Genomic DNA, 17,754 nt, shown 5'->3' with positions numbered 1-17,754 from the left:
GTAAAACACAACGACGTGCTGAGAAAAATTAAGTTCAATGCTTCCGAGCATGCGTCGACTTGATTCTGAGCATGCGTGGATTTTTAACCGATGGACGTACCCACAGACGATCGTTTTTTTCCATCAGATAATTTTAAAACAAGTTCCTAGTTTTTGCACCGATGGATAAAAAACCGATGGGGCCCACACACGATTGGTTCGTCTGATGAAAATGGTCCATCAGACCGTTTTCATCAGACGAACCGATCGTGTGTACGCGGCATTACTCCCACATACCTAGCAAGATTTTTATAAACATTTATAATGTTCATGTGCTGGAGTACATGCAGGGGATAATACTGTCCAAATGAGTGCTCTATTTCTATGGACTATATATTTTTTTAAAAACTTCAGGTATATGCACAGTTGGGATATATTTATTATGTAAAAAAAAATCAAGTTTTATTTAAGACCTATCTGTCATTACTCCATACAAGCTGTATTAATGTACACGTTGTTCAATAACAAATCTGTTTTTACCTCCTATGTTTTAAATAAAAGTTGATTTTTGTATCCTATACGTTTCCTTAATATACTAGCACCCAAAAAATCTCGGCAAAAAACATTTCCAAACATTTCCTTGTCCATATTGTCTATTCGGGGATGTTGGTGCATGTTTTGAACTTTTCACCATTTAAAATCACCACCTCTGAGATATATTTATGTTTACTATTTAACCTGCCGGAGGATTTGTATTGTATGCAGACAGTAGGTTCACATTTTTTCCATACTGCACAGTCACATAAGCGATATGTCATTCACAAGCTTCCTGTGTGACCTGTTTATCGTGAGCTTCCTCAGACAGGACCTCATTAACTCTGTCCAGCGATCATGGGACAATAATGCTAAACTAAGAAGTAGCAGTGATCTAAAATGTCAGAAGAGGTGTATGCATCAGAAGATTAGCTAGCCAAAACTTCAGACCCTTTGCAGGGTAAAGCAGTAAAACATATACACAGCTGTGCAAAAGTTTTAGGCAGGTCTCCAAAAATGCTGTAAATTTAGAATGCTTTCAGAAATAATGGTTTGAATCCCAACCATTGCACTACCTTTATGGAGTTGGCATGTTCTCCTTGTGTGCGTTTTCTCCAGGTACTGCCGTTTCCTCCCATGCTCAAAAGACACGCTGGTAGGTTAACTGGCCCCTGTCTAAATTGGCCCTAGTAGGTGTACTGTATGTATGAATGTGAAATAGGAACCTTAGATTGTAAGCCCCTTGAGGGCAGGGGCTGATGTGAATGTACAATATATATTTAATATTAATAAATAATTTTAAAAAAATTAACTATTAACACGTCTATATATTTATTAATTTATATAAATTACGGTACTTGTATAGTGCCAACAATAACGCAGCGCCTTAAAAAAAAATAAAAAATTATATATATATATATATATATATATATATATATATATATATATATATATATATATATATATATATATATATATATATATATATATATATATATATATATATATATATATATATATATATATATATATATATATATATATATATATATATATATATATATATATATATATTATTTATTTATATATATAATCTCTGCAAGGAAAAGGGACCGGAGAATCTCTGTCCTCAGTCCCTTTCATTTTCTTCAAAGTGAGACATCATGGACATTATATATATATATATATATATATATATATATATATATATATAAATAATCTATATATCTATATATATCTATCTATCTATCTATCTATCTATATATATATCTAAAATTCTACATATTTTTCGTAAAAAAAAAATCAGAATAAGCGTTTATTGATTGGTTTGCGCAAAAGTTATAGCGTTTACAAAATAGGGAATAGTTTTATGGCTTTTTTTTTTTATCGGTACTGCGACATTATGGCGGACACGTTTGACACATTTTTGGGACCATTGGCATTTTTTTGTTAAGGCGCTGCGTTATTGATGGCACTATACAAGTACCGTAATAATTTATATATATAAAAATACAAATAGACGTGTTAATAGTTTTTATCAATTAACACAACAAAAGAGAAATCCAAATCAGATCAATATTTGGTGTAACCATTTGCCTTCACTGTACTTCATTTTATTTTTAGCCTAGAATTCCACTATAAATAACAGGTATGTCATATTTGAATCATCTTAATAGCAGCTTATATGAAATGGCAATCGCTGCCATTATCCAGAATAATCTGGTATGTCTGGGAACATATACAGTATATGTTGGTATGCATTCTTGCAGGCCAATTAGCCCATCGACAAAGCAGAATATTTGTGTGCTGCCATAGGCAAGCGCACAGGGTGTGTCAGGTGTGCCTGGGCACACCCTAATCCCCCTGTGGTGCGCAGATTTCCCCTGCTGCTTGGCTGCAAGGAAAAGGGACCGGAGAATCTCTGTCCTCAGTCCCTTTCTTTTTCTTCAAAGTGAGACATCATGGACCTGTTTAGACTCCTGATATTTCACCAAAGCCCCCCCAATGGGGCTCCAAATTTTTTTTGTAAAAATAAATAAATAAATAAATAATAATAATAATAATAATAAAAAAAAAATTGTAAAAAAAATAAAATTTTAATAAAAAAAAACTACTGACACCAACCTCTGCCCCACTGACACTGTACATGGCCCTGCTGCCCTATTTATATTTAGACACAGGTATGTATGTTTGAGCTTTGGGGTGCACACCCTAATGCAATAGGCTGTGCACACCTATGTGTGCTGCCTATTCACATTCTGAAAAAAGAATTTGACAAAAGTGAAGTCATTTCCTCAAAACTGCTCAAACTGGCTTGGGAAAATTATCTGCCATCACAAGATGCAGGCAGGTGTGCGTTACAAGCTGGGGATGGGTCAATTAGATGTCTAAAACATTCCTTATCTTCATATTTGGAGATTCTTTTCTTCAACAAATTTCTAACTACAAATGTGGTTTTCTATACATCTGGGACTCTATTGAAATAGCTGACCTAGATGAAATTTTACAGGCTTTTAAACAAAATATGTTGACTCAAAAACAGCAAGAAAGAATGTTCTAGGAAACAAATTTTCTATGATCGAACAAAAATCGTACTTCTTGCTCGGAAAAAAATCCCAGCAGGGCGACTGTACAGAAGTCGATCGATCGATAGATCAATAGGTCTGAAGGCATTTGAATTTTTAAAGAAACAAAGTTTTAACTACATTGGTACTCACCTCTCCGCCGGCTTCTGGGCCTTCAGGGAGTTCCGTCGGACATCCGGCGATGTCACGGACACCGGCGGGGCTTGTCGTGTCCATCTGAAGGGCTCCTTTGCTGTGCCTTTATATCTGCATGCCGGCAGGACCTTACTATCTGCCACACGCAAGGGCTGTTGCACTTCCCTCCATAACTTCCCTCTATCAACCTGGGATTCTACAGCCATCCACTGGGAGTTGTGATAGTTCCCTTCACGGGACATCTACATGCCGACAGACTGATGTTAACTTCTCCTCATCTGGATTCAACAGTGGTATCGTTTATACCAGTATCATACTTAGGTACATGTTTTTATGACTGCTTTTGCTACCGTTTGGTATTACTCGCACCATTTGTACAGTTTATGTAGCTACATCAATTTTATCTCCAGTGCAATATTTATTTGATTACCTACTTGAAGACTATAAAAGTTTTAATGCTATTCCTATTGAACGCTGCCTTTGTGTGTTTTTTGTATCCTGCTATTCATTTTTCCAGTGGTTGGTAGCTGCACTGGGAATCAGCCTGCAAGGAGATCAGCTAAAAGTAGATGGATCTGTATGTGCGTTATAATTAATCGAAATTAGTCGATTAATCGGTTAAAAAACAAAAAAAACTTTAATCGAACAGAAAAATTTTGATCAGTAACAGCCCTAGTAAAAAGACACTCCTAAAATGTTTAGAAGGTCCAGTATCTTAAATAAGCTTAACCAAGTCACACACACTATATATTATTGCATCTATACTTACAGTGCCTTGAAAAAAGTATTCATACCCCTTGAAAAACTTTCCACATTTTGTTATGTTACAACCAAACACATAATTGTATCTAATTGTGCATTTATGTATTAGACCAATACAAATTGGCACATTGTGACGTGAAAGGAAAAAATGATAAGGTTTTCATATTCTTTTACAAATAAATATATCTGAAAAGTGTGGCCGCATTTGTATTCAGCCCCCTTTACTCTGATACCCCTAACTAAAATCTAGTGGAACCAATTGCCTTCAGAAGTCGCCTAATTAGTAAATAGAGCTCACCTGTATGTAATTTAATCTCAGTATACATACAGCTGTTCTGTGAAGCCCTCAAAGGTTTGCTAGAGAACCTTAGTGAAGAGACAGCATCACGGAGGCCAAGAAACACACCAGAAAGGTCAGGAATAAAGTTGTGGAGAAGTTTAAAGCAGGGCTGGTTATAAAAAAATATCCCAAGCTTTGAACATCTCACAGAGCACTGTTCAATCCATCATCCGAAAATGGAAAGAGTATGGCACAACTGCAAACCTACCAAGACATGGCCGTCCACCTAAACTGACAGGCTGGGAAAGAGAAGCAATAATCGGCGAAGCAGCCAAGTGAAAGACTCTGTCCACAGGACAACCATCAGTCGTGCACTCCACAAATCTGGTCTTTATGGAAGAATGGCAAGAAGAAAGCCATAAGAAGTCCGGTTTGCAGTTTGCAAGAAGCCATGTGGGGGACACAGTAAACATGTGGAAGAAGGTGCTCTTGGTCAGATGAGACCAAAATTAAACTTTTTGGCCTAAAAGCAAAACGCTATGTGTGACGGAAACGAACACTGCACATCACCCTAAACACACCATTCCCACCGTGAAACATGGCAGTGGCAGCATCATGTTGTAGGGATGCTTTTCTTCAGCAGGGACAGGGAAGCTGGTCAGAGTGATGGAGTCAAATACAATGCAATCTTAGAAGAAAAGTATGAGAATGCAAAAGACTTGCGATTGGGGGGGGGGGGGGGTTTCACCTTCCAGCAGGACAACTCTAAACATACAGCGAGAGCTACAATGGAATGGTTTAGATCAAAGCATATTCATGTGTTAGAATGACCAAGTCAAAGGCCAGACCTAAATCCAATTGAGAATCAGTTGCAAGAATTGAAAATTGCTGTTCACAGACACACGCCATCCAACCTGACAGAGTTTGAGCTTTTTTGCAAGGAAGAATGGACAAAAATGTCACTCTAGATGTGCAAAGCTTTTACAGCCATACCCAAAAAGATCTACAGCTGTAATTGCAGCAAATGGTGGTTCTAGAAAGTATTGACAAAGTGTGGCTCAATACAAATGCACGTGTCACTTCACATATTTGTAAAAAAAAAAAAAGAAATTGAGAACCATTTATAATTTGCCTTCCACTTCACAATTATGTGCCACTTTGTGTTGGTCGATCACATAAAATCCCCAAAAAATACATTTACATTTTTGGTTGTAACATGCCATGTGGAAATTTTCAAGGTGTATGAATAGTTTTTCAAGGAACTGTATATATCATTTGTTGTGCTTTTTTGATTTATATTTTAACCACTACAAGGTGATTTCACTCCTTAATTTTTAAATTTTACATTATATAAAAAAGGCTGGGCCAAGATTCTGTGGCAGAGTTGGAACTTTTTTTTAGGCCCCTTTCACACTATTACAACTTCAAAGTCGCGTGATTTAACCGTGATTTCACGGAGGCGATTTTAGGGGTATTTGAGGTATGTGAATCTGAACTTGCATCAAAGTAGTGCGGGGACTACTTTGAAGCCGACACCAAGTGAATGGTCGTCATTGGAAATCATGGGGCAGACTTGTCATGCTACTTTGCAGTCCCAAATCGTGGGACAAGTTGTACAAGTGTGAAAGGGGCCTTAGGAATGCTGTTATGTTTGTTATGATATTTAACCTGAAAGGTTTGTTTTGAAGTGTTTTTGGCATCGGAAAGAATTATATTTTCCTAAATGCCAACAATGACCTATTGAAGGAGGTTTTATTAAAATACTACAACAATATTAGCAAAATACATACGTTTTCTTCTAGGTTTTCATTTAGCTTTTTGTGTACAGTAGAGATCTCCTGCAGGACCATACCTGTGAACAGAACATATAACATAAGCCATTTCTGAAATATAATCAATAGAACTATATAATTGCTCCTATCAAACAAAGTACACAGATCATATCATACACAATGGGCCTGATTTACTAAGCTATGTGCGCTGCGCTGGTTCATGCATTAATTAGTACTCCGGGTGGAGGCTTAATCAGGCGCATGAACCAGCGTAGCAGCCGGCGCATTGAAACTAATATGTAAAGCCGCGCCGAACTCCCTATAGAAGTCTATGGGAGAAATCAAAAGTGTTCATTTTAAAGGCTAATCTGCAAGTTTTGTCCTAAAAAGTGTTTGGGGACCTCAGTCCTGCCCCAGGGAACATGTATCAATGATTTTTTTATTTTTTAAAACGGCCGTTTTTTCGGGAGCAGTGAAATTAATAATTCTTAAAGTGAAACAATAAAAGTGAAATATTCCTTTAAATTTCGTACCTAGGGGGGGTGTAATGTCAGCATGTGAAATAGCGCATTTTTCCCGCACTTAGAACTCCCCCTGCACAAAGTGACATTCTGAAGGAAAAAAGTCATTTAAAAATTCACACGCGGCTATAATGAATTGTCGGCTCTGACAATTCTAAAGGGATTCATTCATAAAACAAACAAAAAAATGTGTAGGGGTTCCCCCAAATTAAATTACCAGGCCCTTCAGGTCTGGAATGGATATTAAGGGGAACCCCGCCGTAAAAACCAAAAAAAAAAAAGACGTGCGGTTCCCGGCAAATATCCATTCCAGACCCTTCAGGTCTGGTGTGGATTTTAAGGGGAACTCCACCCCAAATTGAAAAAAAAAATGGCGTGGAGTCCCCCTAAAAATCCACATCAGACCCTTATCCGAGCACGTTGACCTGGCCGGCCGCAGAAAAGAGGGGGGGACAGAGTGCGGCCCCCCCCCTCTCCTGAACCGCACCAGGCCACATGCCCTCAACATGGGGAGGATGTCCCCATGTTGATGGGGACAAGGGTCTCATCCCCACAACCCTTGCCCGGTGGTTGTGGGGGTATGCGGGCGGGAGGTTTATCAGAATCTGGAAGACCCCTTTAACAAAGGGGACCCCCAGATCCTGACCCCCCCCCTGTGTGAAATGGTAATGGGGTACATTGTACCTCTACCATTTCACCCCAAAAAAAATGTCAAAGTGATAAAAATGACAGTAGCCGGTTTTTGACAAATCTTTTAATAAAGTCTTCTTTTCTTCTTTCCTTCGGGGTTCTTCCGCTGCTTCATTCTTCTCGTCCACATCTTGCCCGACGTCTTCTTCTATCTTTTCCGTCCGTCCTTCCGCCTTCTGGTCCCGCATCTTGCCCGTTGTCTTGTCCTGTCGCCTCCTCGTCCGCATCTTGGGTCTTCTGCGGTCTTCTTCTCGGTCCGCCGCCTTCTCGTCCCCTGCGTTTGAATTGTAATTGGCCGCCGTTTTCCCGCTCCTGGGACCCGCCCCCCTCTGACGCCACAAGTAAACTCCTTAGAAGGTCATGTGCGTCAGAGGGGGGCGGGGTCACATGAGTGTGACACGGCGGGAACTTCTTCTCCGGGCGGCGCGATTGAAATTGAATTCCCCCGCTGTGTGACGCTCTGCGACCCCGCCCCCCTCTGACGCACATGACCTTCTAAGGAGTTTACTTGTGGCGTCAGAGGGGGGCGGGTCCCAGGAGCGGGAAAACGGCGGCCAATTACAATTCAAACGCAGGGGACGAGAAGGCGGCGGACCGAGAAGAAGACCGCAGAAGACCCAAGATGCGGACGAGGAGGCGACAGGACAAGACAACGGGCAAGATGCGGGACCAGAAGGCGGAAGGACGGACGGAGAAGATAGAAGAAGACGTCGGGCAAGATGTGGACGAGAAGAATGAAGCAGCGGAAGAACCCCGAAGGAAAGAAGAAAAGAAGACTTTATTAAAAGATTTGTCAAAAACCGGCTACTGTCATTTTTATCACTTTGACATTTTTTTTGGGGTGAAATGGTAGAGGTACAATGTACCCCATTACCATTTCACACAGGGGGGGGGTCAGGATCTGGGGGTCCCCTTTGTTAAAGGGGTCTTCCAGATTCTGATAAACCTCCCGCCCGCATACCCCCACAACCACCGGGCAAGGGTTGTGGGGATGAGACCCTTGTCCCCATCAACATGGGGACATCCTCCCCATGTTGAGGGCATGTGGCCTGGTGCGGTTCAGGAGAGGGGGGGGGCCGCACTCTGTCCCCCCCTCTTTTCTGCGGCCGGCCAGGTCAACGTGCTCGGATAAGGGTCTGGTGTGGATTTTTAGGGGGACTCCACGCCATTTTTTTTTCAATTTGGGGTGGAGTTCCCCTTAAAATCCACACCAGACCTGAAGGGTCTGGAATGGATATTTGCCGGGAACCGCACGTCTTTTTTTTGGGGGGTTTTTACGGCGGGGTTCCCCTTAATATCCATTCCAGACCTGAAGGGCCTGGTAATTTAATTTGGAGGGACCCCCTTTTTTTTTTTTTTTTTTTAATGAGCAATGCCTCTATTCTTTATAGCCATGAGTACTTTAACCACTTGCCCACCGGGTTAATTCTGGCACTTCTCTCCTTCATGTGAAAATCACAATTTTTTGGCTAGAAAATTAATCAGAACCCCCAAACATTATATATTTTTTTTTTAGCAGACATCCTAGGGAATAAAATGGCAGTCATTGCAATACTTTTTGTCACACCGTATTTGCGCAGCGGTCTTACAAGCGCACTTTTTTTGGATAAAAATCACTTTTTTGAATTAAAAAATAGGACAACAATACATTTTGCCCAATTTTTTTCTATATTGTGAAAGATAATGTTACGCCGAGTAAAATGATACCCAACATGTCACGCTTAAAAATTGCGCCCGCTCGTGGCATGGCGTCAAACTTTTACCCTTTAAAAAACTCGATAGGCGACGTTTAAAAAATTCTACAGGTTGCATTTTTTGAGTTGCAGAGTAGGTCTAGGGCTAGAATTATTGCTCTCACTCTAACGATCGCGGCGATACCTCACTTGTGTGGTTTGAATACTGTTTTCATATGCGGGCGCTACTCGCGTATGCGTTTGCTTCTGTGCGCGAGCTCGTCGCGACGGGGCGCTTTAAATTTTTTTTTTGGGGTTTTCTTATTTATTTTTATTTAGTTTTATAATGTTTTACACTGAAATAAAAAAATAAAAAAAAATGATCAGTTTTCTTCCTATTACAAGGAATGTAAACATCCCTTGTAATAGGACTAGTGTGTGACAGGTCCTCTTTATGGAGAGAGGCGGGGTCAATAAGGCTGGAAAGCATGGTATTGAAAAAAAAAAAAAAAGATCTCATGCTTTCAGCTGCAATCATGTTCGTTCACCACAGTGGTGTAGTGTATAGCACTTTGACCTAGCAGCAAAAGAGTCGTTGGTTCGAATCCCGCCCGTGACAGCATCTGCATGGAGTTTGCATGTTCTCCCTGTGCCTGCGTGGGTTTCCTCCCACAATATAAAAACACGCTGTAAATCGGTTCCGGTCTAAATAAGCCCTAATATGCAGTAGTATATTAAGGTTTGGTTCTGCCCTAGGCCTGACTACATATCTGCACCTCCTAATAGAAAAATGACCAACCCCTTCCTGTCAAGGTCACACCCTGTTTTTGTATAACCCCGCCCAGTAATTTTCAGGGGACCCACACACTAGTTCTGGGGGGGCACTGGATTCCCTTAACCACTTCCATACCAGGCACTTACGCACCTTCCCGCCCAAGCCAATTTTCAGCTTTCAACACTGTCGCACTTTGAATGGCAATTGCGCGGTCATACAACACTGTACCCAAACAAAATTGGCGTCCTTTTTTCCCCACAAATAGAGCTTTCTTTTGTTGTTATTTGATCACCTCTGCGTTTTTTTTTTTGCGCAACAACTAAAAAAAGACTGCAAATTTTGAAACAAAAAAACCTTTTTCTTTTTTTAGGTTAATTTTTTTGTAAATAAGTTTTTCTCTTTCAATTACGGGCACTGATATGGCGGCACTGATGGGCCCCGATGAGATGGCACTGATGGACATCGATGAGGTAGTACTGACGGCACAGATGAGGTGGCATTGATTGGCGGCGCTGCTATGCGGCACTGATGGGCACTCATAGGCGGCACTGATGGGCACTCATGGGCGGCACAGATGGGCGGCACTTATGGGTGGCACTGATGGATACTTATGGGCGGCACTTATGGGTGGCACTGATGGATACTTATGGGTGGCACAGGTGGGCACTGATAGGTGGGCACTGTGCATGGATGGGCACTGTGGGGTGGCACTGATTTTCCCAGTCAGTGCCCATTTGTGGGCACTGATTGGCATCTTTTTTCTTATTTTTTAATGCTTTTTGTTTTTTTGTTCTATATTTTTTTTGTTTTTGCACACCCTGGTGGTCCAGGGTGGGCATCCCTGGTGGTCCAGTGTGGTGATCCGAGGGGGGGCTGCGCTGATAAACAATCAGCGCGAACGCCCCCTGTCAGGAGAGCCGCCGATCGGCTCTCCTATACTGGCGTCTGTAAGACGCGAGTGAGGAAGAGCCATCGATGGCTCTTCCTGTTTACATCGTGATCAGCCGTGATTGGACACGGCTGATCACGTGGTAAAGAGTCTCCGTCTCCGTGAGAGACTCTTTACCGAGATCGGAGATGCAGGGTGTCAGACTGACACCCCGCATCACCGATCGCCGCGCTGCGTGCCCCCACAGGCGCGTGCGGCATGAAATCCTGCAGGACGTCCTGTCAGGATTGTGTAACCACTTCCCGGACGTAAATCGGCCATAGGCTGGGCGGGAAGTGGTTAATTTGCATAGTTTTTCTCTCACTTCCTGTTTGGCTATGGGGCAGGAAGTGAAGGCAAATCTCCCCAATTGGACACAGATAATACAAAATAAACTGACAGGGCCTATAACCCTCCCTCACTCTATCCAAAATGAAAGAAAATAAAACTTGTTGATTATAGTTCTTGTCAGGGGCGGACTGACCATTGAGTCACTTGGGCACTGCCCGAGGGCCCCATGCCACTAGGGGGCCCCATCCGGGTTGCCAGGCTCAGTAAAACCAGGGACAGTATGTAAAAATCTGTTTTTTTTTTAGATCTGTCCCTGATATGTCCGAAAATGACATGCTTTTAATGTGAATATCCCAAGATTTTAGCTGCCCGCCTCTGCACTACCTCCTGGCGTGGTGGTCATCTGTAAGCCAGAGGGGCCCCATAATCTTCTATTGCCCGGGGGCCCCATGAGTTGTCAGTCCGCCCCTGGTTCTAGTTTAAGCACAAATTTCATAGAGTTTTATTGAGAGCCCTAAGAAAATATAACCATGCCAATAGGCCAGGATAGAGCGTTGCTAATATGTAGGAATGTGTGTGTTAGAGCACCCCACCCAATGTTAACTAAAAAATTATTAATTTGCAAATAAGTATTATCTGCTCATTTTTTGGGGGATGTCTGCACCCCTGATAGTGACAACATTTGTGAGGTGTCTTCACCCTTTCTAATTCATTCACTTCCTGTCACATAGCCAAACAGGAAGTGAGGGTAAAACCTTACTAATATATTTTCTTGTGGACACAGAGATCAATCTAAATAGTTTCCCATTATGTAAATTGCACTCTAGCATTTTGCTGTGTACACCCCAAATTATTAGGGATCTTGGACTTTGGGGTCCATTTACTAAAGGCAAATCCACTCCTACAAGTGCAAAGCAAGGAAGAAAACAAAACAACTTTGCTTCTACAGGATTGGATGTTAAAACCATCAGTGCTTCCTCTCAGATTTTCAGCAACTATGCTTGTACTGCAGAGTGGCTTTGCCTTTACTAAACCCCAAACTAAATAATCATTTGGGGCAGGGATCCTCAAACTACGGCCCTCCAGCTGTTGTAGAACTACACATCCCATGAGGCCTTGTAATGCACTGACATTCACAGACATGACTAGGCATGATGGGAATTGTAGTTCCTGAACAACTGGAGGGCCGTAGTTTGAAGACCCATGATTTGGGGTGTACACAGCAGTGCTGGAGTGCAATTTGCTTAATGGGGACACTAGTTAGATTGACCGGTGTCCCCAAGAAATGACACTGGTAGGGTTTTAACCTCACTTCCTGTTCAGCTGTGTGACAGGAAGTGAAGCCAATTTTAAGAAAAGGGACACAAAGCTCAACACAAAAATAAAAAAACACAAAGCAGGGGTTCTAACACTCACTTGGCTTCCCTCAAACACCCACAATTTGAATAGGATTGCCTTGCGCTAGATTTAAGCACAGTGCTGTAAATCAGCACGTCAAGCCTGTCCACCAATAGCAAACCCCCCCCCCCCCACAGGCCATGTTTGCAGGTTTTCCTTCATCTTGCACATGTGCTTTAAAATAGTCTGGACAGCAATTCTTGATAAGAGAAATCCCCAAAACATGTCCTGTCGGGGGTACTTGAGGGCTGAGGACCACTGCAGAATAAATAAAATACTTACCAGTTTTTGTCTTTAAAGTCAGGGAGAATAAACATGGCAAACATTTCATGATTACACACCAGGAAAGAAGCTTAGACAAAAATCACACATAATTTGTTAGGCCCAAACCTAGTTCAGCTGCAGCTGTCAACATATGTAGCATGAAAAAGTAACAAAAGACAAACTTAACAATTTTAAAGTAATTTTTATTGGTCAACAAAACAAGGAAAGCAAAAAAAGACAAACAAACAAAAATACATTTCAAAATACTAATTAACCATAGCTTTACACATTTTTCATAAAATAAGGCCACATAGACAAATACATCAAAGTGAACATTATTTAAAAATAAACCAAAACCATTGGCAAAATAAAACAAAACCCATGCAACAAACCACATTTGTGTTTAGCAACAGCATTTCTGCCAGCCTGCCCCTTCTGAGGGCAGCTGAGGACTGATCGATCCAAGCTTTTTATAACAGTGCTAGTAATGAAGCAATTGAAATCACATGAACAAATTGCAGTCTCTAGTTTGGGTGAGCTTGTAATTGGGCACACCTGCAATTAACCCAAACCACGCTCTATGAGCATCCAATGAGTGTTTTTCACCTTTTAAAAAGAAAGGATATTTTTTTTCTAAGTGTTTGAGCATGCTCAGTTCATCACACATGTAGGAACCAAGCTGCAATGGAATGAGAGCTTTTTTTTTTGTTTCCCCTGATCTGATGCTTTCCAGCCTGAAGGGGAGGTGTTAAAGACAGAAGTAAACACGCACATTTAATAATCTATTTGTGTGAAAAAAAAGGTTGCCAATTTTGTTTGGGAGCCACGTCGCACGACTGCGCAATTGTCAGTTAAAGCGACGCCGCGCCGAATCACAAAAACTTGCCCGGTCATTGACCAGAAATATGGTCCGGGCTCAAGTGGTTAAAAATTAACAAAACACAAAAGTGAGCCCAATTTTTGGGGATAATGTGAAAGATGATGTTACACTGAGTAAATAGATACCTTACATGTCACGCTTTACTATTGGAAACACTCCTGCAATGGGGCCAAAATGAATTCCGTGAATATCCCCATAGGCGACCTTTTTTTTTTTTTTCCAGGTTACCAGTTTATAGTTACAAAGAAAGTCTAGTGGTAAAAGTATTGCTCTCGCTCTAACGCACGCGTCAATACCTCACATGTGTGGTTTGAACGATGTTTATATATGTGGGCGGGACTTGCGTAAGTCCCGCCCACATATGTAAAAATTATTTTTACTTTTTGCTATAATAAATATCCCCAAAAATATATATTCAAAAAACTAAAAAACCCCTCAGTTTAGGCCGATACGTATTCTACATCTTTTTGGTTCCAAAAAATCGCAAATAGCGTTTAGTGTTTGGTTTTTGCAAAAGGTATAGCGTCTACAAATTTTTTTTTTTTTTGTTTTAACTAGTTATTGGGGCGATCAGCGATTTTTATCGGTACTGCGACATTATGGCGGACACATCGAACACTTTTTTGGAACCATTGGCATTTTTCTAGCAATCAGTGCTGTAAAAAATGCATTGCTTACTCAAAAAATGCCACTGGCAGGGAAGGGGTTAACACTAGGTGCGAGGGAGGGGTTAAATATGTTCCCTGGGTGTGTTCTAACTGTAGGGGGGGGATGGGACTGACATGTGTAAATGACAGATCGCTGTTCATGAAGGGGAACTCCAGACCCCCCCAAAAAAAATAAGGTGGGTTCCCTCCAGGTGCATACCAGGCTCTTAGGCTTGGTCTGGAACATAAGGGGTTAAACCGGGGCCCAAAAAAATAGCGTGCCCCCCCCCCCCCAAGATCCAAACCAAGCCCTTATCCCAGGCACGCAGTCTGGTCAGACAGGAATGGGGGTGGGGACGAGCGAGCGCCCCCTCCCTCCTGAGCCATACCAGACCACATGCCCTCAACATGGGGGAGTGTGTGCTGTGGGGGAGGGGGGCACTGCCCCCCCACCCCAAAGCACTCTTGCCCCCATGTCGATAGGGACAAGAGCCTCTTCCCGACAACCCTTGCCATTGGTTGTCGGGGTATGCGGGCGGAGAGCTTATCAGAATCTGAGAGACCCCTTTAATAAAGGGGTCCCCAGATTCCGGCCCCCCACCCTATGTGAATGAGTATGGGGTACATCGTACCTCTACCCATTCACATGGGGGAAATGTAAAGTAAAAAAAACACACCACACAGAATAAAATATTTTATTAATCTGCTCCGGAGCCCCCCCTTTCTTCTTTAGCTCTCTTAGAAGGGGGGGTTTCTTCTCTCCCGATCTTCCGCCGGGACCCTGGGCTTCGGTGATTTCTGCCGGGGGAGGGCGCCATCCCTCGGTCCTCTCCGGAGCCTTCCGCCGGATGCCCCCACCCCATTTAAGCTCTTTTTCATTAGGGAGGGGCATCCGGACTTCGGGGTCTTCTGCCGGGGGATGGCGCCTATCCCCCGGTCTTTCCGGTGCCTTCCGCCAGGGTTCCGGTCTTCCTGGTCTTCTGCCGGGGGTGCGCCAACTCCCCGGTCTTTTCTCTTCTGTCTTCTCTGCTCCCTCTTCTGCCTGGCTCCCCCGCGGAGCCAGGGCTTTCTTCCGTCTTCTTTCTTCTCTCTTCCTTCTTCTGCCTGTCTCCTCCGGGAGCCCAGGGCTTGTCTCCGCTGTCTTCTCCCTTCTCTTCCATTCGATGTTGACACGACGAGGTTCCGCGCTGACATGCCGTGTCAGCGGCGGGCATGGACTTATATAGGGTAATGCCACCATGTGACCTCAACCCATGTGACATCACATTCCCTGGGCATGATGGGAATGTGATGTCACATGGGTTGAGGTCACATGGTGGCATTGCCCTATATAAGTCCATGCCCACTGCTCAGACGGCATTCCAGCGCCGGACCTCGTCGTGTCAACATCCAATGGAAGAGAAGGGAGAAGACAGCGGAGACAAGCCCTGGGCTCCCGGAGGAGACAGGCAGAAGAAGGAAGGGAGAAGAAAGAAGACGGAAGAAAGCCCTGGCTCCGCGGGGGAGCCAGGCAGAAGAGGGAGCAGAGAAGACAGAAGAGAAAAGACCGGGGAGTTGGCGCACCCCCGGCAGAAGACCAGGAAGACCGGAACCCTGGCGGAAGGCACCGGAAAGACCGGGGGATAGGCGCCATCCCCCGGCAGAAGACCCCGAAGTCCGGATGCCCCTCCCTAATGAAAAAGAGCTTAAATGGGGTGGGGGCATCCGGCGGAAGGCTCCGGAGAGGACCGAGGGATGGCGCCCTCCCCCGGCAGAAATCACCGAAGCCCAGGGTCCCGGCGGAAGATCGGGAGAGAAGAAACCCCCCCTTCTAAGAGAGCTAAAGAAGAAAGGGGGGGCTCCGGAGCAGATTAATAAAATATTTTATTCTGTGTGGTGTTTTTTTTTTACTTTACATTTCCCCCATGTGAATGGGTAGAGGTACGATGTACCCCATACTCATTCACATAGGGTGGGGGGCCGGCATCTGGGGGCCCCCTTATTAAAGGGAGCTCACAGATTCCGATTAGCCCCGCCCGCATACCCCGACAACCAATGGCAAGGGTTGTCGGGAAGAGGCTCTTGTCCCTATCGACATGGGGGCAAGAGTGCTGTGGGGTGGGGGGGCAGTGCCCCCCTCCCCCACAGCACACACTCCCCCATGTTGAGGGCATGCGGTCTGGTACGGCTCAGGAGGGGGGGGGCCGCTCGCTCGTCCCCTCCCCCATTCCTGTCCGGGCCAGACTGCATGCTTGGGATGAGGGCTTGGTTTGGATCTGGGGGGGACCCCCGCGCCGAATCGGCGCGGGTTTAACCCCTCACGTTCCGGACCAAGCCTAAGAGCCTAATGTAGCCCTGAAGGGGGACCCGCGCCGATTTCAAGTTTGAAATTTGGCGCCGAGTTCCCCTTCAGGGCTGAAAACAGCTCGGAGATTCCCGTGCGCCGCGTCACGCAGCGCATTCACGGGTACGCCGCTTGGTATTTACCAAGATTTTCACGGCGTACTGACAAGGCGCACGGGAATCCCTGACTTTTCTCTCTGCGCATGCCCAGTATGCAAATGAACCTCCCGAGGTTCAGGCGCACTGTGCAAGCGTACGGGGATCTGTTTTCAAAAAACACTTTCCCTTTCAATTCGGCCCGCCAAACACTTCAAAACACATGTCACTTCACTTCCCCTGCATCCCCCCACCTCCCCCCTTAATAAACTCCCGCCCAAACCCCCGCAATTTATAGTTTAATGTGCCGTGCGCCAGGTCTGTACTGGTGCACAATGCACCCTCTCCTGGGCGCACGGAGCACATTAGTAACTAGGGAAATACACTGCACTAGCAGCGTATTTCTTTAGTAAATGGCCAAACGGCTGCTACTCCTGCTTTTACTCCATGAGTCATGGAGTAAAGGCTTGGTAAATCAGGCCCAATGTCTTTTGAAAGTTCTGGGAAATTCCACATATGTCATAATTCAGTGAGGTCTGCCGCTATCTGTAAATTATAGTAAATGGCCAGTCAACATCTGCAGTATGTCAAGTGTAAACTGTACAGCAAATGTGGATTCAAAAACTTCTAGGAGATAAGAGTAATAACTCGATTGAGCATGAACATTCAGATCACCCCGCATTTCTCATTAGACAAAAATATGAGCAAGGTTGTCAGCCTCATAAAATATCACATATTTGGAAAGTTATTAGCAGTGGGATCTGTAGCATTAAATTTAAAAAGAATGTCCAGACAAATTTTTTTTGTTGTTTTCAGTAGAGTGGTGAAGGGGTAGAACTCCTGTGCTAGGCCCCAAAAGAAGGGGCATTAGACACAGCGTTCATGGATTGTATCATTTAAAAAGGCAAAAAACTATTTTTTTTGTTTTGGATGGAGTGGAGAGGCATTGGAACACCTGCCAGTTTTTTTTTTGCGGTTTGTGCACCCGTTAAGGAGATTCACCCTTATTAAAAGTGTAGCGCTACCCCCTCAGGAGCCGCTGATTGTTTTGGGATCGGCGTATTAAGTTACCTCTATGTGTTGTCTAGGGATGAAGGTAGTGAGTAGAGCAATAAGCGAATGTCCAATCTGCAGATAAGGTTTTCTGAATGCTTTATTTCTTGGCCCAACACGACAAACATTAACTTGAGGTAGATAGGAAAGGTTGATGAAGTAAAGGAAC

The 17,754-nt window shown here is 43.7% G+C and overlaps 1 protein-coding gene across 1 annotated transcript in view; it reads right to left on the bottom strand.

The window, feature by feature from the left end:
- The window catches only part of BAIAP2L1 (BAR/IMD domain containing adaptor protein 2 like 1), a 150,396-nt gene that overhangs the window by 29,956 nt on the left and 102,686 nt on the right, over positions 1-17,754 (bottom strand). The window contains exon 4 of the mRNA XM_040356792.1: positions 6,066-6,127. Coding sequence (XP_040212726.1) covers positions 6,066-6,127 — 62 coding nt within the window. The remainder of the gene's footprint in view (positions 1-6,065; positions 6,128-17,754) is intronic.

The sequence above is a fragment of the Rana temporaria genome, chromosome 6 (genome assembly GCF_905171775.1).
Source record: "Rana temporaria chromosome 6, aRanTem1.1, whole genome shotgun sequence".
Classification (NCBI taxonomy): domain Eukaryota; kingdom Metazoa; phylum Chordata; class Amphibia; order Anura; family Ranidae; genus Rana; species Rana temporaria.
This window is presented reverse-complemented; position numbering and strand designations above follow the sequence as displayed.